Source organism: Cryptomeria japonica, chromosome 3 (assembly GCF_030272615.1).
Source record: "Cryptomeria japonica chromosome 3, Sugi_1.0, whole genome shotgun sequence".
In the NCBI taxonomy this organism is placed as follows: domain Eukaryota; kingdom Viridiplantae; phylum Streptophyta; class Pinopsida; order Cupressales; family Cupressaceae; genus Cryptomeria; species Cryptomeria japonica.
The window spans coordinates 172,933,384-172,960,617 of record NC_081407.1 but is presented as its reverse complement, the minus strand read 5'-3'; the positions used below and the strand labels follow the sequence as shown (position 1 = coordinate 172,960,617).

Sequence of the window (27,234 nt, the reverse complement as noted above, 5' to 3'; positions counted from 1 at the left end):
AAAACAATGTATTACAACTTTTAGGGCACCAACCCCTACACCAAGCACCAACTCGGTGTAATGCAATGAAATACAACTTAACGCAATGATAGCACCTTGTTACAAATGATTTTTGCAACACTTGATCAACTTATGTCTACCGGTTACCAACCTCCTCTATTTCACCGGTTCTTCAACTACTGGTTATCAAATTGCTCTCTCTCTGATTGCTTATCGGTTACTCTCTGCCTTTCTTCTCTTCTTCCAATCTTCACCCTGCACAGTATCACTCCTGGATGCCTTCCTGACTGTTCAATCCCTACCGGTAGACTTGACTGTTAAGACTATAACAGTTCACTGATTACTTTGTCACTGCCGATAAAGATCTCTTACCGGTTCTGTCTGTTGTTTACCCTCTCGGGTGAATAACTTAAAGCACATAGATAAAACACATAATGCAGAATAATAATGCCATAGATATCAGATGCAATATATCAGATGTTATTCCATTCATAAGTGTCTCCCCTCACAAGTTACATTCGAAAGTATATAAAGATACCGAGGGGGTGCGAGCGCCAACCGTTGCACCGCAACTGCCACCTCTCGGTTGCCAACTAACCAACACAATTACAACTTAATTAACTAGTTTTATTTCCGCGTACAATATTGCCGCCAACATCATCCCCCCCAAAAGAAAAGAAGTCGTCTCCGGACGACTTAATACAAAATAGAGATGACATTAAACAGAACTGCTAACGCCAGTCGAGCCCGGAACTTATACACCTGCTACGTCCTCGCCTGAAAACCCTTTTCTGCTATCATTCAATACTCAAGTGTGGATTTCACCATTATTGCTTCTTTTGACATCCAAGTCCTCCTGTGCCTAAACCAAACTTGTCTGCAAAACACGCTTTTCAGTCTCAGCCTCCACCAACTGCTACTCAAATGACACTGTCTCCCTAGCCAATTTCTCCTCGATAGCCACCGATGTTGCCCTCTTGGCATCCAACTCCTGGGTACACTGAGCTAAATCTCACGCTAGTACTGCCTCCAACCTGGTGGTCAGCTCCTCCCGAGCTCTCTCTGCATCCACCAAGGCAACCTCACGTCCAACCAAGACATACTCCGAGTTCCTCAAAGCGTACCATTCCTGCCTGGAGGTGGCCACAACCCGCTAGCACAAAGGCTAGGAGACACCAAATCCTCCATCATACTCCCCAAAGGCTAATAACTGAACTGAATAACTCCCTAGTGTCATACAACTACGCGGACCTGCAATGCCTTCCCTCAAACTCTGTTTGTTCCCAACCTCCAAATCCGTCCCCCTCTACGGCTTATGGCTTCCCCGCCAATGCTTATCTGCAGGCTTCTTTCTCACAGTACGGACAACCAAAACACTTACCGTGACATCTCTAATGCCCTTCGCCCAACTCCAACAAGTGTACTGTAGCTCAAAAAATAAACTGGGGTCTAGGGCAGCACCCCCAGCGGGGTCGAGGGGCAGCGCCCCTCGCAGGATCCATACGAAAGTCCATGGCGCACATCATTTCTGTGATATTTTAAGGTGCCAAAACCCTTCTTCTCCACTCTAATATTTTCAGCGTCCTGGCTCCATATGTCATCGAATGATTTTTCAATCTAGTCGTCGTCGTTTTTTTTTTCACCGTAATGTCCCCGATGGCACCCCGGCCATATAACCTCCTCGTACGATCAACAACAGCACTGACACCTCCAATCATGCGGCCACCTTCCCATGCGGTCAACACCCTCCTTACCGTACGGACACACCTCCAGCATACGGACAACATGCTCAACTGTGCACACCATACGGTCCTCCTTCCGCACGCCCAACGCAGTTCAACCGTATAGTGACCACTGACGACGAAGCGGCTGCGTGTGTGTTTGTGCGGCTGCATCCTTTTTATTTATTTTTATTTTTATTTTTTTCGCGTGCGTGGGCTGCGTATTTTTCCTTTGCGTGTGTTTTTGTGTTTTGTACTTTGTTTGTGCGGGGGTTTATGTGTGCGGGTGTACACCGCACGGTGGTTCCACCGTCGGTGGTCCATCGCACGATGGTCCCACCAATTGGTGGTTCCACCGTCGGTGGTCCACCGCACTGTGGTTCCACTGCACGATGGTTCCACCGTCATGCGCCTTTTTTTTTTTTCAGCCGTACGATATTTTTTTATTTTTTTTTTTATATAATCTAATTGTCGAGAGTCTTCGGCTCGGGTACCATGCCTCTAGGATCGCCCTTCATCCTTCTCGGTTTTCCTCGCCCGAGAGTCTCCTGCTGTGGTCCTGTGCCTCTTGAGTCGCCTACCCGGCCTCTCGAATCCCCTTCCATCCTTTGGGGTCCCCCTACGGGCTCTCAGGTGTCCGTCCGGCCTCTCGGGTCCCCTACGCGCTTTGCATGGTAGGGTTTCAATTTGGGCCTGTTGGTGGCCAATCTATTTTCAATGGCCATCCGAAAACCTGGAACCAAAAATTCTACAGGGACCACGGTCTCCTTCCCGTACATAAGAAGAAAAAGAATAATAAAGATTTTGAAAGCTGCGGCCTTCCACACAAGGTTCCAATCATTGCTGACACAATTGATCTTTGGATTATCTACGTCACCGAGGTTTGGGGCGTCTCCCTTCCAATATTCTATGTATTCTGGCAGGAACACCTCCTCTGTTACTTGCTCTGGTTCCTCTACTTCGAGCCTGTAGCTCTAGAACATTTCATAATCCTCCATCTGCCAGTGGAAGAGCCCGTTCAATGACCCTGTCTCATCCTCGGAGCATTCTCCTAGTTTGAGAATCCCTTCGTCGTTGGGCTCCCTGTAGCCCCGTCCTTCGTCCCTCGGGTAGCCTTTTCCTTCACCCTCCGATTCCAAAGATGATGTCAGTTCCTCATCAACAACCTGGTTCCTCAAATCAATGGTGTACTTCCGCCCCCCTTTCTCCATAGAAAGGGTGTTCTTTTTCTAGTCGTGGTTCACCTTTGCTGTAACCAGCCACCCTCTGCCTAAGATGGCGTCGTACCCCTTCTTCTTGAGTGGGATTACCACAAAATCTAGTATGAAAGGTTGCGTGTCGATGGTGACCGGCTAGGCCATCAAGGTGTCGAGTGGCTTGATGCCGTGCTAGTCTGCACCTACCAAGTTGAACGTGGGTGGCCATAGTGTTGGCTTCCCCAGCTTCTTCCACGTATCCTCTGGCAGTACATTCACCCCCGAACCTCCGTCCACGATGGTGTCTTTGAGGATAGCCTCGAGAATTCCCATCTCTACTACAGCAGGATGCTGACCATTATTTAAGGCCAACAACATTGGGTCAGCCGAGGGGCTGACCGGAACTTCCGCCCATGTGGCACGCAAAGGTGCCTGCGCAGTGGTTTGTATGGAACTAAAAATGGCGGTTCTTAACTGTGGCATTGTTTCTAGAAGGTCCTTTACCCTTATAGGTACTTCCATCTGCAGTACTTGCCCAATGATGTTATTTTCCGCTTCCATGCGGGATGATGTACTCGCCACCTCGTTGTTCCGTCGTTCGGCTGTCATCTCTCGTTCAATATTGGCCTTTGCCTCCCGTAATCTCTCCTTCTCCATACGGGGGTCGGGATAAGTGGCTTTTTTCATCTGGGCGCGGGTGATCGCCAGTACTTCTTTCTCACCAGTCTTCTCAGCCTTCTCAATGTTGAGGAGATTAACCCCTGCCTGTGGGCAATTTGCGTCCTCATGGTCACCTGGCCCACACCATTGACAAAGGTGCTGAGGGGTGGCTTCCTTCGTGCAATCACGGGCAAAGTGCCCCCACTGATTACAGGCCCTACATTGGATAATAGGTCGGCCCTTGGCGTCATACTGGATATGGCTTCCATCATTGTTATTGTTGCTATTCCTTTCGCCGCCGCGTCTGTTGTCCCGGTAACCTCCAGATGATGTCGTTGTGTTGGTTTGTTGGGCCGTACCCGCTGGTGCGGATGTTGTGGCCTGCTCCGTGAACGCTTGGCTCATTTACGTACTTCAGGTTTTCATGTTGTATGGGCATTCCTTGATGAAGTGTCCCATCACTTGGCAAATCTCACAGAATGCTTTCTTCGAGCAAGTACCCTTTGTATGCCCCTCCTCTTTGCACTCAGTGCACCATATGTCCCCTTCAGTCCGACCGGTGCTTTTCATTGTTTTGAATTCCCTCCTCATTCGCTCCATGTCTTTCTGGAGCGCTTGCACCCGTTTTCCAGCCTCGCTGTCGCTGCTGCTTTCCTGTGACGAGTCATCCTCCTCGGACGAGCTATCCTTCTTCTTTTTCTTCGATGTCTTGGTCTCGCTCTCGAGATCCATCACTCTATTGTATGCGTCTTCGTACGATGTAGGTGGAACAATTTTCATTTTCTTTTGGAGGGAATGCTTTAGTCCCTCCACGAACCATCGCTTTTTCAACCCATCTACTGGTTGACTCTCCATTTTTCCCAATAGTTCCTTCAGTCGCCAACTATAGGCTCAGACAGTCTCATTCTTGTTCTGCTTCGTTCCATAGATCTCGGCGACTATTTCGTTGTCATCTCTCAGGAGGCGAAACTCTATCCCAAACTCCTTCTTCAGGTCGGGCCATGTGCCTACTTTGGCCTTGTCCATATCTGAGTACCAGTCTATGGCCACTCCTCTCAAGGTTGTTGGGAATTGTGTTACCCATTCGTCTTGGTCGGTAACAACGTTCGCTGACCATATAGTTTCGCACATTCGACAATGGTAGACGGGATCTTCCTTCCCCTCACCGTTGAACTTCGGCAACTTCTGTTTACTGGCCATCCCACCGCTCGGTCTCACTCCTCTGGTGCCTTGTGTGCTTGTACCTAGTGATCCTCCGCCTTTGCCTCCTGCACCTGATCGTCCACTTGTGGGTCCTCCAAAGAAGGTTGTTGACCCCGAACCGAACAAATTGCCTCCCGTACGGTACCCTTGCGCTCCCTCGGCACCGTCGGCCGTACCGTCACCTTCGGTTGTCCTTCGAAATGGACAAATTCTTTAGTAGGTCTCTAGTAGTGTCGATCAAGTTTAGATTTCACCTTGTTTGTTCCACCAACTCTTGGCGACTTCTTACCCTACGATGGTGGTATTCAGGCGAACTATAGAGGTCGCCTTCGGCACCCTCCGTGACTCCTAGGTTCCCTTCGAGCAACCCTACGACAGTGTAGAGAGTGTACTTCTCTCTGTCTATCTCTACCTCCGCAACCTCCGTGACACCTCCTGGGTTCCCTTCGAGCAACCCCTCGGCCGGTCGTCCCTCGGCAAGATGCCTTAGCCTACGCCTTCGTTCTACTTGCTGCTCCAGAATCAAGGCCCTCTGTGCGACCTCCCACTCGTCTGTTTCTGTTTTTTGTTTTTTTTCCTATCTTTATTTAATACATTGGGCATAAATCACTACCGTACATAGCAAGCGCACGCCATGTACACAAAAAAAACTTTTATTATTTTTCCTTTCGGCCACAATTTATCTCAACATTGTGTCGGGATTATTACAGGGTTCAATTTCCCCTTCGCCTCTTGTCATCACGCTCTGCGTCCCACGATGATTGTTCCGTTTGTGCATCGTCGGCCTCTGGGTTAATCTCACCGACGGGTAGGCCCATCGTGTCTGTGCGCCATCCGCGTTTTCTGTTCCCGAGTACGTCTAGGCAGCGGCGCCAAATGTTTACCCTCTCGGGTGAATAACTTAAAGCACATAGATAAAACACATAATGCAGAATAATAATGCCATAGATATCAGATGCAATATATCAGATGTTATTCCATTCATAAGTGTCTCCCCTCACAAGTTACATTCGGAAGTATATAAAGATACTGAGGGGGTGTGAGCGCCAACCGTCGCACCACAACTGCCACCTCTCGGTTGCCAACTAACCAACACAATTACAACTTAATTAACTAGTTTTATTTTCGTGTACAATATTGCTGCCAACATCTGCTAACACCACATTGTGACTATCTGTGAATGAACTCTCAAACAGATTATCTCTTTTCTTGCTCAAGCTCTCTTTTCTCTTGCATCCAGCATCAATCACTTCAGTGTTCAGTCCACATATTTATATTTGAGAGTTCCCGCCAAAACCAATATTCAAACAGTGGCGCAGTAGGGTTTTCTTCCACCAACTCAATCTCCCTCCAATCTGATCAGATCTTCTTTTATGGAATGATGATCTACATCACATCAATCAGCACTGCCATATCCTCACCTTCCAATGCACGTTTTCTATTTTTAGACATTTGCAACTGGTTTTTCGGCCTTCCTCTGTACATTGCCATTAATGTTTCAGCTATTTCCTTCGACCAACGAGCACAAGGATCGGATAGTCCTGCAAGATAGGATCAGTCACCTTGTCGGTTCTCCATTAATGTCGACCTACTTACCAACTACCACGTCAATGAGCACTTCACTGACCTCTACATGTTCACAACATGTCATCCTTGTCGCACCCACCTCTTCTTAGACTGTTGAGTCGGTTTTGTCATCTCTTCAGACTGCTGTGTTCGTTTTGCATCATTCACCAACCGAAACACACTACCGGTTCAACTCATTTTACTGGTATATCCTATCCAGTTCTCCTTCAAGCCTGTTAACTTCTCCTTTGTTGGTGGATCAGGTTGATCTGCCATCAAACACACCGGTCCATCCACTAAGACTATTTACCGATGATGTTGCACTTCTCTCTGTATACCGGTGATCACATCCCTGTTATCCTTTGCTTCCTTACCAGTGCACCTGTTTACCAATAGATGCTACATTTCATGAGTACCGGTAACATACCTTACTTGGCTACTTGCATCCTGCTTCCTACATACAACTTCAAGTACTTCCTGAATCAAAAGGACCTTAATAACAGACAATAAAAATGGGTGAGCAAGCTTAGGCATATGACTTTAACATTATGTATGTCAAAGGAAAGAAAAATGTTATTTTAGATGCCCTATCTAGGAGACCTCATATATGTTCTCTAGTAGAGATTACTACTAAATGGAGAGAGCTGATTTCAGCATAGTATGCTAAGGACTCTTGGGCTACAAGTAATATTGAGGGCACCATATAGGATGATAGGTACAAGCTGATTAATGAGCTGATCTATTACAAAAAGAGAATTTAGCTAGTACCTAATTCAAAACTTAAGATGAAGGTTTTGAGGACTTCCTATGATGCACCTATGGATGGACACTGAAGTTTCTTCGAAACATACAAGCAAATCTGAGAGATATTTACTTGGAAAGGACTTAAAAATGAAGTCCTTAAGTGTGTTAGGGAATTTCTCACATGCCAGTAGAATAAAAATGAACACACTTGTCCAGATGGATTGTTGTAGCCCCTATCTATTCCAAATAACAAATAGGAAGGCATCTCTATGGACTTTATCACAGGGCAACCGAAGGTACAGAGTAAGTATCGTACATATGTTGTTTGTTGATAGATTAATGAAATTTGCCCATTTCTTTGCCATTTCAATAGCATAGATAGCAGATTAACAAGTTCTTGAGTCTTTTCTAGCAAGAACTCTTTTGGTTGAGTGAGACTAAACTCACTCATAGTACCAGCTATCACCCACAGACAGATGGGTAGACAGAGATGCTAAACAAGTGGGTGTAAGGGTACTATGAAAAATATATCTCAAGACAGTATAAGGCATAAGTGAGGTGGATACACCTTAGAGAGTATTGTTCTAGTTCTACTTACCACATGTCACTCAAGATGTCACCATTCATGGCATCATATGGATATGATGCTCCACGCTTCATTGTTTGCTTTTTGGGGACAACAAAGTGCCTAAGGCCAGGGATTTACCACAAGAAAGTTAAAATATATTGAAATCTCTGAAAGAAAACTTGTAAAAGCACAAAAATAGTAGAACTTGTGTGCTGATCAACACTGCACAAAGCGCAGTTTTGAGATGGGTATTATGATATACTTGATATTATATCCCTACAAGCAGTCCACTCTTAAGAAGAATGGGTTGGAGAAGCTTAAACTGTGGTTTTATGGTCCCTTCAAAATCTCCAAAAGGATTGGAGAAATGGCTTATGAGCTAGAGTTACCGGCAAATGTGTTTCATGTGTCATGCCTCAAAAACCCACTTGGTCACAATGTGGTTCCTTCCACTAAGTTGTGTAATGTCCCGCATTTTGGGTTTACCTTAATTTAGCCTTGACACAACAATTCTAATTTAAGGTGAGAATTGTAATACATTTATAAATATAATTTTATCAAATCTGAAGACATTTCATTATAATATTTAACTTAAAATTCTAAGAATTGGAAAATAGAACTTATCTTGATTTACTTTAATAACTTTTCCTTGGATTGTTGTCTCAAAGATCAATAAACACAAATCATGTAATCAGCATGGAAGGAAGTGGAGAAGTCAATCAAAGTAATTGTCGAATGTCTTTGTGATAATGAGAATTAAGTTTACTTCCAGTCACAGGGATTCTATAAGCAATAACTTTGATATAATTTCTGATCTGAATTTGATGGACTTAGATTTCTTATGATGTTGATTACGATATAATTGCCTTAGGGAACTCGAATCATAAGATTGTATTAAATTGCAATATAAGGATGAAATCTTCTTATTCAATATAATGTTCAATATGCAATAAGTCTAAGTTCTTGTGATTTACAAACATAATTTCAGATCTCAATCATGTAGGATCGCTATCCCTTCTCTATCTGTATAATCGTGCTATTGGCTTGATCGTGAATCTGATCACTCTCCGCATTTCCATTGCTTTTCCTGATATCATCTTGCAGATATGTAACATTGACACTGTTCCAGTTATGGCCTTCTCTATGCGTGCACCTTTAACCTTGCAATGGAATGGTTAACACCCTCCTTGTGCAAGGTCAATAATGGGCTCAAATGAGCACTGCAGATCTGATACCAAAAACCTAATATTTGATGCCTTGGAAGATCATGTGATCATCTATTAATAGTTCTTTAGGCAATCATGATGTGAGGTGTTGTATCTCCTCAATTTTCTCTCATCGACTTAACTAATCCTACCTCTAATTGGGCTAGATCTCTTTGTTGATAATCAATATTGTTAACTAATCACTCCTTTGATTGATCTGATTTATCCTTCCTTAAGATAGCGATACCTTTAATTCCTTGGGCAGTGATAATGTAGAGATAATCTCTTGTTCAAAGGGAGTCGATCTGAAATACTTCTTTGTCAATGATTACTTGTCCACTAACTCTGTTTGTCCCTTATAGACAGTGATAAGGAGTAATGGCATGTGTTTCGAATGATATCAGTTGATCTGACATATTTCCAAATCAGTACGTTATTGGCCTTCTTAATGTTGATTGCCGTCTTGGTAATGCCTTTGTGTATGTTCATTCTTGCTTGATCGTCGTGATTCTTTGTTCTGTCTTTTGTTTCCAATCGCACCCTATAACATATAATCAGTTATCTCATTAACACCAATTAGTCTAGTAGATATCTTTGTGCTTCTATCATTGTATTTGGAGATATCATCCCCTGTCCTCTTCCGCATAAGGAGTCAACTTCAACACTATCATTTATAAATCGGATTTGTTTATTCTTTTACAATTCTCTTTATTTCCTACAATCTTCCATCAAACATTAATAAATCTTGACTGTTCGAGCCAATCATACTATGGTCCTTGTATCTTGTTAAGTCTTCCTTCATATCGATTGTCAATATAAATCTTCTCATTCAATCTGACCCTCCTATCAATGTTCCAATCGTTAATTATCACTTTTCTCACATAAGTCTTTCTAATCTGGTTACCCATCAATGACCTGCAATGGAACTATTTACATATGTATAATCCTTTCATTTGATTTGCAATTTTGTCTATCTGGAGACTTCACACAATTGAAGACTTGGTTGCCATGATGTGTAAAGGGTAGGGACATCACAAGTTGCCACCATTAGATGAGGAGGGGAAATTGATTCTAAATCCTAAGGCTATCATTGATGTCAAGGAGAGTACTCTATGGAGGAGGACTATTAAGGAATAACATTAAAGGTATAAAGTTGAATTAAATCTACGATACCCAATCCCTCCCTTAGACCCCCTAGGCCCTGGTTCGGTTCGAGTCGGGTCCGAATTCGGGGCCAATCCACTATGGGTCTAGGCAAGGTCCGGCCCAGGGAGTATAGGTTTGGTCTTGTTGAACTCAAGTGAAACCAACTATAATTTTTGCTGAGAAAAACTTCCGTAGCCAAATCCAAGGAGAATTTGCTTTTTATAAATAAAAAATTAAGTGATTTTTTGCCAAAAAGTGAATTTCTCTGTAAATCACGAAGAAAACAGAAGTTATGCTATGCACTAACACCCCCCCACCTAAATCTAACTACAGAAACAAGATCTTAATGAAAGCAAAGAGGAAAGAGGGAAAACCTAGTGGAACAAAACCCCCCCTCAAAATTTACTCTAACTCTTCATGGCAGCTACTATGCTGCAATGTCCACCCCAAGAAGGTCTCGCACAAAATGAAAATGAAAATACAGGGCCCATTTGTGCCTCCATAGAGAAGAGAAAGAATGTCAATACAGAATGTTGCAGGGCAAATGCTGTAGTAGGTTCCTCTACAACAAATGATGCCTCTTCCTTTTGGAAGATAGAAACCTCGAGCTGTCAAACTACCGAATTCCCACTCAAGTGAAATGTATAAAGGAATCAAGATAAATGGTTCTAGAAAATACTCATGTTTTTCCAATCTGATGTTGAACTGCAACTTTGCCATACAAGACTCAAGAATAGTGACCACTAAAGTGTGATATTTGTTCGGATGTGAATCAGGATTTGTCAAGAGAGTAGCATGGAGTGGTTAGAGAGAATAAGAGAATCCAAACCAAAAGAAGATGCATCTTGATGTGAGCTGACATCAGAGAGAAGACATGTGTCCTCAATTTTGTCATCATAATCAAGGAGAGATTCAGCAAACAAATGATAAATGTCTGATAGGATTATATCTCACTCATCAAGAGGACAAGAATGAACCAGTTGAAGAGAATCTAAGGTAGCATTCAGAGAAGCCAAGATCTCTGTCAAACTAGCAAGTGGAGATGACTGAATAGCTGCCAATACTAGAGGTGTAGAAAGAGGAGAAGCGGGAGGAGATGTCTCTGTGTAATCAGGACAATCACTCTTCAGTGTCATCGTCATAAACAGGATCATCATCATTATCAAGGAAGAGAAGTATGTCTATAGTTGAGGTTTAGTGGGATCTCCATACATTTCCCATAAAGTGGCCCAAAGAGTGTGAGGGCACTCAATGTGTAATAGAGCCCATGATGTGTGGTCCCCAACACTTAAACCAATTAATCCTAAGAGATGATCATTTCTACTTTCCCATGCAAATTTTTGCAGAGTAGCGGGAAACTCCTTTGTCCCTCCCTGGGAAGACGTATCCCCGTATCCGTTCCCGTATCCGAAACAAATACGTATCTGATACAGCCCGGTTACACATTGAATAATGTACCCACATGTGCCCAAAAAGCCTTGATTTCCAATCATGCTAGATACTATATGATTTGATTTTTAAAAAAATTGACAGAAATCTTCCTAAATTCAATTTTATAAAACTTCATTCATACATTTTTTTTTTAAAATTGGGTATAAACAAAACCTACACCCAATGAGAAAGACATGAAATTTTTTTCTATTTGACTGACCCATTTTTCGAGTTATCTTCCAATGCAACTCTACTATTTTTGCATATTGTAAAATGTTAAATCAACTTATCATATGTAGCAATTATGTGTCTATATTGCTTTTTTATGAATGACGTATCCAACCGTATCCATATTGGGGGTCTTAAAAAATGACCATATCCGTATCCAATACCGTATCTGTGTCCATGCAACTTTGAATTTTTGCCAACATGTACTTGGTTTGAGAATAAGCACATACAAATGTGACAATAGATGAATCCATCAACGGTGCTTTAGGATTCCATCATGCTAGGACTTGTAGTTTCCTTCTTCCAATGTGATGATAGATGGATGATATTTATTCCAATTTTAGCATTATATTATCCCCTTTTGGAACTTTACTCAGTTCATTTTTTCATACAAAAACACTAATAGATACCCCCCAAAGCAATGAGAACTCCATTCTAAAACAACTCAAATCTTCAATACCTGCAAAAAATAATTGTTTGTGCTACTTCCTCCTAGCTAGCAGGCTCTAATACCATGTGAAATTTGCAGTTTAACCTGCATAAGGATCTAGCTAGAAAAGAAAAAAGCAAACTTGCAGATTCAAAGCATAGAAGAAAAGAATAGCTGAAAGATAAAATTAAAATTCTTGTATTCATCATTGTATCATATACATTATGCCAAAGCATGATTTTATACAGGGATTGAACTCCTGTAAGAGCTGAAATCATGGAGGAAATGTACTTACAAAGGAGATGCGTAAAGAGTTAAACTTCACTTCTCCATAGTTAGCTAAATGCATGTCATGCAACGTCTGTTTTGAATCTTCTAATTGCGGTGCAACTATAATCTCTTCGTAATTCACAGAGCAAACAAAAGTTATGCTATGCACTAACAATGGTTTGGTGGCCTTTGGGTGCATGCAACTTGCTTTCCTTTTGTTTCTTTGGTTTTTCAAAAACCAGTTTATATGGCATATAAAACATTTTTTTTTCATTTGCGCTAGGCCTAATTTTTGTATCTTTTTGTAAAATGCAAATACTCTATGGGTGAGGGCCCCAATAGATTCCTCAAGTACCAATCAAAAAATATATTGTAGTGCACTTTACGTTAACTACAAGTTCAAATGTAATGTCCCCTTCTCGACAGTAATCAGTGTAGTTGACCGTTAGCCTATTTCGGAGACCCGTAGGCTAGTCCAAAGCAAAAATTAGGGTTTCCTACCTCTGGGAGCATATTTTTGCATTTTCGAAGGCTTGGATGTTGGAGTTTGTCAATTTGGGTTCTAGATTCCTTCTAGGTTTTCAGAAAGCTTCGCAATGAGGGGTACATGCATAGCAAGTAATGGAGTTTGACTGACTTACTATTTTTAGTAAGTGGAGGCAGAAGTAGCCGAGTTCTCTAGGTTTTTCTGGGTTTTCTGAGAGCTTTGCGATGGTATAACATGCAAATCAATCTAAAGACCTTTCTAGGACTCACTATTTTTAATAAGTTCAGTAGTTACTCAGAATGTGGAGAAAATCACTTTGGAAGCACTTACTATTTTTAGTAGTATGCTATTTATAGTAAGTACTATTTTTGGCAGTGCTATTTTTAGCAGGGTTTCGACAGCTCAGCTCAGTGTCTATTTCCGGCAATGCAGTCAGTACCTTGGCATCAATTCATTTTGGTAGTATTCAGCTTTTGGAAGAGGAAGTATGTTTTAATACTTTATTTTTTATCGATGGCCTAGACAAAATTTGTTTATGACTTCAAGGGATTGACTTGGCATTAGAGATTAAAATTATAACTCAAGGCAAATGGGCGATTTTCTAAGTATATTGCCTTAGTTATATTTGTATTTTTGAAGTATAGTTGGGCACCCACTTTGCACATTATTTTGTGTCTTATACTTATCAAAAATGGTGATTTATGGTGAATGTGAGTTGGGCGTACTTGTGTAAAGGAAATGAAATGAAATGCAATGGCTAATGTTGGTGAAATGTAAGGGCATTTGGTTTGGGCGCATTTGGAGAGCATTTGAATTTGAATTTGGCTAGCAAAAAGTTACAAATTCAAGCCTTGAGCTCTCATTTTGGTACCCATTCTTGTTTGATAACGAAGTGTTGTCGAAATGCTATCAGGCTTTTTACTTCAAGGGATGCTTACCTCCTAGTGCTTCAATTTCGTGCTTGAGAGATAACGCCTAGCTGAAATCTGAGACTATTTCTCATCCAAGGGAGCAGATTGGAGCTCATTGAAGATGGAGATTTTGGTGGTGTTCTGATTTTGGAGTGCTGAAGTATGTTTTTCCATGTCGCTGGTTTGGTGTGGCTGAAGCATGTTCTTGCTCGTAGTTCCTTGTGTGTGCGTCAAGTCATTCTAGATACTTGCTCATTCATTTCCTATGCCTTGTGCGATTCATCCTATAAGTTTTTATTGAATATCTTGGAGTATTGGATTTTATATAGCAAGTCGAACTTTTCAGCTGGAGGTGTCCTCGTTGGGAGGTGTTTGGAGTTGTGTGTTATGCTGATTTTGATTTGTTGGTGTCATTTTCTCAATGTAGCCTTAGTCGCTTAAGTCTAGGGTCTTTTGGAGTGCGTTTAGAGATAATTTGGGTGTGTTGGGAGTGATTTAGAAGTGTTTGAATGATTTTAATGTTGCTGATCTGTATTTCCAGCCTGTTGTTCATTCATATCAGATTTAGTTTTGGGGGTTGAAGCTGGTTTTCAGGTGTGTGAATTTGTTGGTGTGGTGTGAAGAGTCTCGGTAATAAGTTGCAGCTGTTAGTTTGGATATTGGCATTTGAATATCCATGATGAATCATATTGTAATGCTGGTTAGTAGTACTAACAGAAATTTCTTTGAACTCTCTTAGTCCCACTGCATAGGTGGAAGAGGCTGGCCTTCCCGCCTAGTTTGGACAGTGATTCTAGTAATTTTGTAATCCATGTTTGCATTGTAAAGCTGATTAGTAGTACTAACAGCTATATACTTGTATTGTTGCTCTTTGTCCCACTGCATAAGTGGAAGAGGCTGGCTTGCCGCCTTCTTACCTATTGTAACACTATCCTCCCGCTGAATAAGCGGTTGAGTTGATTGTAATCTCATTTTTTGTCCTCCCGCTAAATAAGCGGTCGAGTTGATTGCTATTTCATTTCTAGTCCTCCAGTTGCAAAAGCGATCGAGTGATTGTTGTTCTTTCAGTTTGTAATCATCTAATTGGCTAGTTGCACCGCCCCACTGCTGTAGAAGTTCTTACACCCGCAAGATAAGCGGAAAGGACTGGCTTGCCGCCCAGTATTGTATTTGAGATTTCATTCCCAGCAATTATTTGAGCTAACGATCCCCTTGACACCGTATGTTCTCACCCTCCCATACTGGGCTCTCGGTGATCAGAAAGTGAAAAGGTTACTTTCAGCATTTCCTTTCTGCGCAAGTTTGATTATTCTAACCTTAACGGGTGAATCTTGTTGTGTTAAAAATAAAATAAAAAATTAAGGGGCATATTACATCAAAATAACTATAAATTATCCTTACAAAATGTAGAGGGCATTGTGATCACTTGCAATTGGATTCTCTAACATTTAAGCTCTCCAACTCCAACAGGGAGTCAAAACATTACTACTTTCTCTACTTGTTAAAGTGTAATAGGTCAGGGCGAAAATATTATCTACGTCAAATTTTTATTTTTAATCATCCTCTTATTAGCAAAGAAAATAACTTCTTCTTGAGTTACTGTAAAACAAATGTCTACATATAGCCAAGGACATAGAATCAGCTATTGATGTTGGCCAGCTCAATTTGTTATACATCCCAAACCTCTCAATTGCCATACTTGGCCCTATTTTTGGTATTTTTTCAGTTTTAATTGTTTTTAAATTTTATTATTTATTTGTTACTTTTGTATTTTCTAGTTTTCTGTTTTTGTTAGGGCTTTCTCTCCTTTATCTGCTTCCTGCTTTCACTCTTTCAAGCTCTAGCGACACATGCTAGCTTTGTTTCTCTCTCTGCTTTTGTTCTTTCTTTCTCTATTCCTCAAATATCTTGTTCTCTAACTCTACTCCCTCCCCCCTCTCTCCCCTCGCTCTGTCCCGCTACCTGCTCCACTCCCACTCTCCCCGCTTTCTCCCTCTTTTTTCAATGCATTTCACAACACTGCTACAGTATATGCACCTATTTAAACAGGTGCAAGATATCTTAATTCATTTGCAAATCTGGTGTTTGTGTACTGTTCACAGAAGGAACAGAATTCTGAGCTTACACTTATACATAAATATTTGGGTACGTACAAAAGAAATAACTTTGGTTTCTTGATCATTTTTAACCAGATTCCATCCAGTTGCATAAAGAACTACACACTCTGCAAAGCGTTCGGCGGAACAGGGGAACTACTCCAATTATCATGAATTAGATGAATCAACAAAAGGAGTTCAACCAAAACGGCGAAAGTGTGGCATGTAAGATGTGAAGTGCTTATAGAAAACAAGTCCAGGAGTTTCAGTAAAGGTGTTGAATTAAAAAGCGTACAGGCAAAGGCTCGAATGTTATTTTTACAGTCTTTCTGAGGAAAAGATCTTCCTTGAGCCTGTTGGACGTTTGAAGAAATTTTTCTGTTACTTGAATTAATATGGCATGCATAACTTGGAAAATAAAATAGCGAGTGGGCAGCATTGGAAAATAGTATATGGCTTAAGTGTGGAAGTGTTAAGTACAAAAGGCTGACCTTAGCTCGAAAAGCTGCCTTGATATCATCCTCCGTGCAATCATCCTTCACACCCAAAACTTCCAGTGGACTTGCCTCTGCAAACCATTCTGCACTTCCTATCTCTTCATTCTTCTTACTGTAATTGCAATGCACTCTCAATTTTACTCCTCTTCCCCTTTCTAGATTTGAATGCTTGAGCCAGTGCCCAATTGGAAAGGTAGATGTTCCGCACCTCAGGAAAGAAGAATGATGAAGAATTTCCATCTGTATGAATTCTCGATGTCTGTCCCTAAAGATGCATAATAATAAACCAACCAATTGGAATTACGTACACTGGTTGCTTATATCCTTGTATCCTCCAAGGATTTATCTATGCCACCTGCCGTATAGCTTTAGTAATTATATTTAATAACTTTGCCATAATTAATAATAATAATAATAATAATAATTTTACTCGCATTCTCTACATTAAAGTGTAAATTCATTTTGAGTTTCAAATCATTCTATTGACTTATTCTACTATGAATCTTTTAATTTATTTTTTAAATAGTAAGATTACAATGATGATTAATCCATTGAGCAACTTTCTAATTTTGGAGGGGTTTATTACTAACAAATTTAGCATCCTTTTTTTAGTAAAAAAAAATGTGATTATATTATTGTTGTCATTCTTATTTGTATATAGTAGATTATATGGCAATGATAAAATATATTTTAAGTTAGAAAATTATTCTTTTGTTAAGTTCTTATAAGTAAGGAGATCTAGTCTATCAAAGTTACCAAGGATCAAATTTGGTATAGTCACATTTGCAACGAATTTGAATCTTGGTGAATAACATAATCAAGAAACATACTAGAATCCTTGTTGTACCCACCAAAACTCGATGTTTGAACTACTCGATGGTTGTTTTTATAATCAATTGATCATCGTGTGAAGACAAGGTCAGCAATAATGTTTTCAAGTACCAAGGTTGTCTAGATCAACAATAATATTGTTTGGTCAAGTAGCAAGATTGTCTAAGAGGATGATATTTTGGATGTTGGGATTTAGATGGGACATTTAGTATTGATGATTTTGAGATGTAAGGGCCGAAAATAAATGTATAATTTTTAGTGTGAGGATGCTTGGATTTATTTCAAGAGTTTTGGTATCAAAATAGGAAATAGGGATTTCACGATTTGAGGAAATAATGACTCAAAATGCAGGTAGAATTTTTTGGATGAGGATGCTTACTTTTAGATGGAGGGATTTGGAATCGGGATGGAGGACAAGATTTGTAGATTTGGGAAAGTAGGGACCCAACATAAGATTTTAGGATGGAGATGCTTGGATTTAGATAAGGAGATTTGGGATAAGGATGGGAAATATGGGTTATGGTTCAGGCAGACTGAAGCAATAAACAATATTAATTATAATGTAGAATAAGAAAAAGACAAAAATAGCATTTCATAATAACACAAATTTAACATGGTTCACCCAATGTGGGTGTTGGAGTGATCAACCTCCTAGGAGCACAAACAGTGAATTCACCTTCACAATGGAGAAATGATAAATCATCAGAAACAAAAATTGTATCGAGATGAGGTGAAATGTACAAGAGCTCTTCTTATATAGGCAAGAGTGAGGATGCGAGCACTAATGAGGTGCGAGAGTACGTAGGATAATTACAACCACCTGACACAAATAATTATGCACTTAGGAAATATCAAATTATGACAACTAATACCTAAGTGGAACTTAAGCACATGAGTAAATAATAATTTACTCCAACACCCCCCCCAACCTCCCCCCTCTTAAGTGCTACTTAGGGAGAAGATTATTATGCAATATGAAAGCAAGATACAATATGGGTCCCATCTACAAAACCATTTTAGGTACCCCATGTACAATGCAAATTCAATGCAAGGAAATGAAATCTCTCGTAAAGTGGAGAAAGGATAAAACAATGTAGGACAAAAATCCTCTCCAAAAGAGAGAGAAGAAACAAGATGCATGGATAGAGAACTCAATCAACCTCGCAAGGACTACATGCATCATGTAGATATAATCAATCATCCCACATATGAAGGAAAGAAGGAGACTACATAGACCCCATGATGAATAATGTCTTCCAAAAATGGTGAGTGCTTGAAGGCAAAACATAGTCCAATTTACCTACAAACAACATTTCACCCCTTGGGAAGAAGATAAACCAAGTACAAATGTAAGAATGTTTCCCATTCTAGATAGGAACTGGTAGGAAGTTAGATCCAAATGTATGAAGATAATGATGTTGCCTCTAAAATTTACTCATGTGTTTCCAAGACCATGGAAGATGATGCCACAAACTAATCAAGTACATGCCCAATCATAAGAAAATGTAACAAACAAGGAACCAATGGAAACTAATTAGGAACAGGATCCAAAGACAAAGATGAAGTGGCAATTGATGTGTCACAACTATCATCAAATAGTCTAGATAAACAATCAAATTTGTCCTCCAAATGTAAAATGTGAGATTTCATAAACAATGGACCAATGTCTAGAAAATAGGAATTTCAATTAGGAAGACAATGATAATCCCATGAATCAGGAATGATGGAAGTCTCTAGTGAAGTCAGATCAACTATCTCTGATGAAGAATCATAAACCTCTAAAGAAATTGCAACCTCATCTTAAGTTTCAAAAACCTCCAAAGGATCACAATCATGGGTTATCATTTCTAAAGAATGAAAAGACACTTTGGAATTGGAAAGAGGATCATCGATAGATGATGGAGTATCATGATCTCTATATAACTCTTGAATGTGAGTCTATTGAACACACCAAGGGACTAAGAGGGAGAGAGGGTGAATTAGTTCGAACCCCAAAACACTTTACTTTTTACCCTTTAAACTTCAAACCACAATTAACTTATCACTACAAATATGAAATCACAAAGCACAACACACATAGGAACACCAAATTTATGTGAAAAACCTGAGAAGGAAAAAACCATGATGAGAATCACACTCACAATATGAATAACTAATTACAATATTTTAGGATTAAGGCCAAGGAGCACACTACACTTGAATTAACTTGCAAAACTAAGGTGCACAACCATAGGACAAGATACAAAAGACTTGTAATACTAAGATGTGCAATCTTAGGGAAAGATACGTACCAAAGGATACGCTATCTTTCGATAGGTACAAGGGATAATGGATTATAATGAAAAAGATATCCTAATCATGAAACTATCCTTGAACCATTGTGTCAAGCAAACAATATCATGACAAACATCATTTACTTCATTCACTGACTCAACACATTGTCACACTGAAGATATGATCATAAATCTCATCACAAATTGAAATTTGTACTTCTATTGCTTGCATATCATTCACATCCAATTTACAACAATCCAAACACATTCCATACATCAACTCATACATCCACACATCTATTGATACAAGGTTATACATTGAAACCCTCAACTAGATTGGCCACAGATAAGAGTATACATGAATTACAAAAAGTCGGCCACCCAAACCAAAAATACATAATGGGTCCACTCCAAGAGATAAAGATGACCCAAACACATCACAACACATCTTCCTAAGTTGGTTCCAATGAACCATAAATGCTAAAGAATCCACCAAATTTAGCAACAATCATAACATATACAACAATAATGAAATGTGTTAACCAATCGACCCAAACACATCACTCAATGCAAGATACATAATGTGTATCTACACACGTCACAATGAGACCCATATCAACAGTCTAACTCAACCTCCAAAGCATATTTGAACCAAAAAGTATGATCCAAATAAGTTACACCACCCAAGTCATCTAGAGACCAACATAGCTTGCAACATAGAACATAAAACAACATAATTTCACTTGTCGATCAAACCAACACTAGAAATTTGAACTATGATACTACACAAACCATATGAGCATGTCATCCAAGCTACAAACCTTGAATCACCATAGCGAAGCAATGTATAGCATTCTCTAGAATAGATCTAATAGACAACCTCACTGTCATCAAACCACCACAACCAACTACATCATCTAAGCAACTAAGAATCTAAAAATATGATAGTGCAACATACATAGAGCATAGACACTATACATTGAACTACAAGCTATGAACATCAAGAACCAGAGGAATTCAGAGCATTCTTCCATAAATACATTTAAATATTATTTCTTGCATATTGAATCTTCCACACCAACCTTCCAGAAACACCTCATATTAACTCAACAACACCACCGAACAACATAGCAGCATCCGAACACTCACTTTTGGACCAACTACAACATCTACACTCCACATAGTGACATCAATGACAACATCAAATAGGTTGGCATTAATGACAACATATGCAACACAACTCAAGTTTCCAATGGAGTCTAAAGAGCATGTGGGCACTCAAAATGAATAAGTGACTCCAAAATTTCATAATCAACATGATCAAAAATAACTCAAAAAACTCGATCCCTAAAGCCTTTCCAAATACTATGCTCACAAGGTGTGCCAAGAACGAGAACATCATTGTCCAAATAGGGCAATAAATCATGTTGATTAAGGTAAGTGATTATAAAATTTCTCCATTGCTTATATTTCCCCTTCTCCAAAATAAATGAAATACCCATTTTCAATCATTCTTCAAAAAAAGAAAAGATAATACCATCACAAATTATAACTTCCAAAAAAATAAACTTGATTTTCTTTAAAAGGATGGATGGTGGGGCCTTTTAAGGGTGATGTTAGCAATGATTTGGTGATTTACACATGCCAAGTAGTTAACATAAGCCATGATAGCAATTCAATTGCCAATCAGAAAATGGAAATATCATGCACTCAAGCAGCGACAAACTCCACACCAACACACACATGAAAGATGCCAAGTAGGCCCGTGAGAAGTGCTCATGACATGACAAAGGAAATACATGATATATAAATAGTCATAAATCTTGTTTCACTTTAGATGTGGGACTAAAGTCCCAAGTGCCTCCTCATAGTTTGCACATGGGGTCCCACCATAGTATGTGCAAGAGCAAAAAAAAGAACACTAATAAAATATTTGCTTGTGACTTTAGGAATGCATGAACAATGTTAGAGTGATTAACCTCCCAAGAGCACAACAATGGACTCACCTTCGCAATGGAGAAATGATAAATCATCATAAGGATAAAATGTATTGAAATAAGATGAAATGTACAAGAGTTATTCTTATATAGGCAAGAGTGAGCATGTGAGCACCAATGAGGTGCGAGAGGAGGTAGCATAGGTACAACCACCCAACACAAATAATTGTGCACTAGAAAATATCACTAATACCTCAATGGAACTTAAGCATATGAACAAACAATAATTTACTCCAATAGTAGGTTGCATCCTCAAAGAAATAACCATCCACTTTCATATATTATCTAGTGAAGAAATAAATTACAATCTCATGGCTTTTCACATTTCACAACCACTTGTTTATCAAGTATTTTTGGTGGTTTGCAAAGGTTAATTTACATCCAAAAATGACAATTGACTCCCCCATTAACTTGGGGGGAAATGTGACTGTCAATGTCACCAAAATTTAAGCATGTCAGCATAATTAGTCACCACATATTAACAATCTCCCACTTGAAGACTAATCAAACTCCACACCAAACAATCTCCCACCTGGAGACTAATCCTAGAGTAACACAATTGCTCATGTAGCTCCCACTAGATTGATGCACCTAGGCTTGGATCATTTCTCATTTCAACTATTATCATGGTTAAAGGCCAATAAAAAATTGAGTAGAAAATTCATTTATCTCGACTTACGACCTTTATTTAAATATCTACAGGATTTTTCCTAGTGTGTATCTTTTCTAGCTTCAAATATCCATCTCCTAAAAATAATTGTATGAAATGGTACTTGGTATGTATATGATTATTTTAAGAATGAAGGGGTAAGTTCTTTGCAAGATGAATGACACTCTAACTATCACTCTACAACCTGCTATTCTTTTGGTGCTTGCCCAATTCCTCCATAAAACTTTGCAATGTCATCTCTTTAATAGCCTTTGAAGCAACACCATATTTAGCTTCTATTGTTGAAATTACAACCACCTTTTGCAAGAGTGAAATCTAACTACCTATTGTTCCACCTATAATAAACACATACCCTGCAGTGCTTCATTTTCTATTTATATCACCTTCTAAATCATGATCGACATATCCTTGCAAAGTAGAGTTGTTAGCTCCAAAAAATAATGCTTGGGTAGTAGTACCTCCCAAATACTTGAGAATCCACTTTCCTATATTCCAATGCTTTTTTTCCAACATCGTTTATATACCTATTCACAACTCCAATTGCATATCCAACATCTAGCCTTATAAACACCATGGCATACATGAACCTACCAATCATTGAATAGTATGGAACATTGGACATGTATTCCATCTCCTCTAGTGTCTTTGGACACGTCTCCCTAGTCAATTTGAAATGACTAAGAAAAGGTGTACTAACAAGTTTTGTGTCCTACATTTGAAGTATTTTTAACACCTTCTCTATGTACTTACTTTGAGACAATGTTAATGTGCAATTGTTTTTCTCTTATTATTCTCATACCAAGGATTTGTTTTTATGCACCCAAATCCTTCATAGCAAATGAATTTGCTATTTTTTCTTAAGCTCATTTATATATTGTATATTAGATCCAACAACAAGAATGTCATCAACATATAATAATAATTTAATATAGCTACCATTATCAAATATCTTAAAATAAACATCATGATGAAAATGACATCTATTGTAACCTTGTTTAGCAATAAAACTATCAAATCTTAAATATCATTGTTGAGGTGCTTTCTTGAAGCCATAGAAACTCTTCTTTAACATTTACACCAAGTCCTCCTTACCTTTGACCTCATATCCCTATGGTTTCCACATGTACAATTTTTCCTCCAAATTTCCATGGAGAAAAGTTATTTTTACATCTAGCTATTCGGGATGCAAGACTTATTTAGCCACAAAAATAAGAATAGTTTTGATTGAAGTCATTTTAACAAGAAGATAAAATATTTCATCAAAATACATGTTTTTTTATGTGAAAAACTCTTTACAAAAATTATTGCTTTATACCTCCTTTTCCTCAATCTTCTTCCTTCATCTTAAAAACCCTTTTGATCTACATTGCTCTTTTATCTTTAGGCAATTGAACCAAACCCCAAGTTTGGTTTTGTATCAAGGAGTATGTTTCCTCTTTCATGCCTTCCTCCCACTTCTTTCTGGTTTCTACTTGCACTACTTCTTCATAACTTTTTTAGTTCACCAAAATCAATCAAAAATACATAATTCAATGAAGGAGAGTATCATTCAGGGGGTCTACTTATCCTTGTACATCTTCTTGGAGGATTTGAAGGTAAGTATTGTTGTTCTAGTTGTTGAATATTTTGATATTTTCACACCTAAATGTAATTATTTTTCTAGGATTTCATCAAGGACCATATATTTTGTGTTTTGTTTTGTTGTTTATTTCCTTGCAACTGATCTTTGTACATAACCTTCACATTGAATATCAAATCTCTACTAATGATCTTTGTATTTTTCATAATCCCATATATGATAAACAAAATTATTAACTTTGTAGCCGATAAAAGTACACTTCTTGGATGTTTCCTCAAGATTTGTTTTGTTTTCTATATCAATATGGATAAATTATTTACAACTATTAGTTTTCATAAATGAGTTGTTTACCTTCTTGCCGATCCATGGCTTCTCTTGAATATTGTCATCTAAGGAACTTGAAGGCCCTCAATTTATTAAGTGAACAACAATTCCATAGTATATGTCCAAAGTTGTAATAACAATCTTGCATGTAATATCATAATCATTACACACCCCATGTTTGTTCTATTCGTCCTTTTAGACACACCATTTTCTTGTGGTGTTCCTATAATTGTTTTCTCTATATGAATCCCATAGTAAGAATAGTAGCTAACAAAATATTTATTGAATTATTTGCCTCTATTATCTAATATGAGATACTTCATCTTATTTATCGTATTATTCTCCACCAAAGCTTTCCATAAATCTCAAAAGTATCAATTACATCAAATTTTCTATGAATGAAATAAACCCAAGATTTTTTAGTTGCATCATCAATAAAAGTAACATAATAACAGGAGCCACCAAGAAATTATGCTTGAGCGAAACTCGATACCTCGAAATGTACAAGTTCTAACTTTTCGCTCTTCTTTTCCTTCCCAACTTTGAGAAATCTAACTCCCTTGTGGTTTCCATAAATTATTTTTACGGACATCCAAATCAAATTTCTTTAAATATGGCAATCAATTTCTTGAATGGAGAACCATCATCCCCTTCTCACTCATGTTCCCTGTTGTCGGGAATAATCATTATGTTATGTTGTTATATTATGTTTATGTTGTCGTCGGTAATAATGAGTTACGGCGGTAAGTTAGTTAGCCGACGGGTAGGTAGTTGGAGTCGCGACGGTTGTGTCGAACCCCTTCGGCTGTCATATATTGTACCATCTCCGGGTGTTGGAGGAGATGTAATGTTGACAACAGATTATAATATGAACATCTTTTGACATTAATGGCAAGCTTATTCTGGTACTTCTTTTGTAATTGCATTGTGCATTGCTGTTCGATTTCTGTATTCTTCCTGTTTACCCAGTGAGGTAAACATTTGGCGTTGTTGCCTAGACGTACTCGGGAACGGAAGACGCGGATGGCGCACGGATGCGATGGGCCTACCCGTCAGTGAGATGAACCCAGAGACCGACGACGCGCACAATGAACAAGAGGCGAAGGGGAAATTGAACCCTGTAAGAATCCCGGCACAATGTTGATATAAATTATGGTTGAAAGGGAAAAATATAAAAAAATTAAAAAAGTTTTTTTGTGTACATGGCGTGTGGTTGTTGTGTATGGAAGTGACTTATGCCCAATAGACTAAATAAGGACAAAAATAAAAAGATACAGAGTGACGAATGGGAAGTGGCACAAACCGCGTTGAATCTTAGATAGCAGATAGAACGAAGGCGTAGGCTAAGGCAGCTTGCCGAGGGACGACCGGCCGAGGGGTTGCCCGAAGGGAACCCAGGAGGTGTCACGAAGGTTGCGGAGGCAGAGATAGACGGAGAGAACTACACTGTCTACACTGTTGTAGGGCTGCCAGAAGGAGTCACGGACGGTGCCGAAGGAGAACTCTACAGTTCGCCAGAATACCACTGTAGGGTAAGAAGCCGCGAAGAGTTGGTGGAACAAACAAGGCGAAGTCTAAACCTGATCGACGCTACCAGAGACTTGCTAAAGAATTTGTCCATTTCAGAGGACAACCAGAGGGAGACAACGGAAGGTGACGGTACGACCGAAGGTTCCGAGGGAGCACAAGGGTACCGTACGGGAGGCAATTTGTTTGGTTTGGTGTCAGCAACTTTTTCCAGAGGACCCACGAGTGGAGGTTCAGTTGCAGGAGGCGGAGGATCGCCAGGTACAAGCACACAAGGAATTAGAGGAGCGAGACCCAACAGTGGGATGGCAAGTAAACAAAAATTACCAAAGTTCACAGGGGAGGGCAAGGAAGACCCTTACGGCACTGCCGTACATGTGAAACCATTTGGTCCGCCAACGGAGTAACAGACCAGGATGACTGGGTACAGCCATTCCCAGCCACGTTACGAGGAGTTGCCATAGATTGGTACTCCGATGTGGACAAGCAAAAAGTGGCCACGTGGGCCAATCTACAAAAGGAATTCATGGGGGAGTTTCGGTTGCTCCGTGATGACAATGAAATTGTAACAGAGATATACAGTACCAAACAAGGTACCAGGGAGACAGTACGGGCATACAGTCGGAGGCTGAAAGAACTCTTGGGTAAAATGGAAAGCCAACCCGCAGATGGATTGAAGAAACGATGGTTTGTTGAAGGGTTGAAATCCTCCCTACGGAGGAAGATGAAAATTGTACCCCCGACGTCATATGACGACGCTTGTAATAGGGCGATGGACCTGGAGAGCAAACACAAAACATCAAAGAAGAAGAAAAGTAATAAATCCTCATCCGAGGACAATGACTCTTCACAGGAAAGCAGCAGTGACGACGAGGCTGGCAAACGGGTGCAAGCGCTTCAGAAAGACATGGAGCGAATGAGAAAAGAATTCAAAATAATGAGAAGCACTGGTCGGAACGAAGGGGACATATGGTGCACTGAGTGTAAAGAGGAAGGGCACACAAAGGGTACTTGCCAAAAGAAGGCATTCTGCAAGATTTGCCAAGTGATGGGACACTCCACCAAGGAGTGCCCATACAACATGAAAACCCGAAGTACGCAAATGAACCAGGTGTTGTTCACGGAGCAGGCCACAACATCCGCACCAGCGGGTACCGGCCAGCATACTAACACAACGGCATCATCTGGAGGATACCGGGACAACAGACGCGGCGACGGAAGGAATAGCAACAATAACAATAACGGAAGCCGTATCCAGTATGACGCCAAGGGCCGGCCAATTATCCAATGTAGGGCCTGTAATCAGTGGGGGCACTTCGCCCGTGATTGCACGAAGGAAGCCACCCCTCAGCACCTCTGCCGTTGGTGTGGGCCAGGCGACCATGAGGACGCAAATTGCCCGCAGGCAGGGGTTAATCTCCTCAACATTGAGAAGGCTGAGAAGACTGGTGAGAAAGAAGTACTGGCGATCACCCGCGCCCAGACGAAAAAAGCCACTTATCCCGACCCCCGTACGGAGAAGGAGAGATTACAGGAGGCAAAGGCCAATATTGAACGTGAGATGACGATCGAACGACGGGACAACGAGGTGGCGAGCACATCATTCCGTACGGAAGCGCAAAATAACATCATTGAGCAAATCTTGCAGATAGAGGTGCTGATAAAGGTAAAAGA

The 27,234-nt window shown here is 39.9% G+C and overlaps 1 protein-coding gene across 4 annotated transcripts in view; it reads right to left on the bottom strand.

Annotated features, from left to right (window-relative positions):
- The window catches only part of LOC131029217 (uncharacterized), a 201,151-nt gene extending 184,459 nt beyond the window's left edge, over positions 1–16,692 (bottom strand). Inside the window, exon 1 of one of the 4 annotated variants that reach the window (XM_057959630.2) lies at positions 16,354–16,692. In XM_057959630.2, the coding sequence (XP_057815613.1) occupies positions 16,354–16,599 (246 nt within the window). In that variant the 5' untranslated portion in view covers positions 16,600–16,692. The remainder of the gene's footprint in view (positions 1–16,353) is intronic. The other 3 variants (XM_057959632.2, XM_057959633.2, XM_057959634.2) reach the window with 3 other exon arrangements.
- Positions 16,693–27,234: the final 10,542 nt, after the last annotated feature.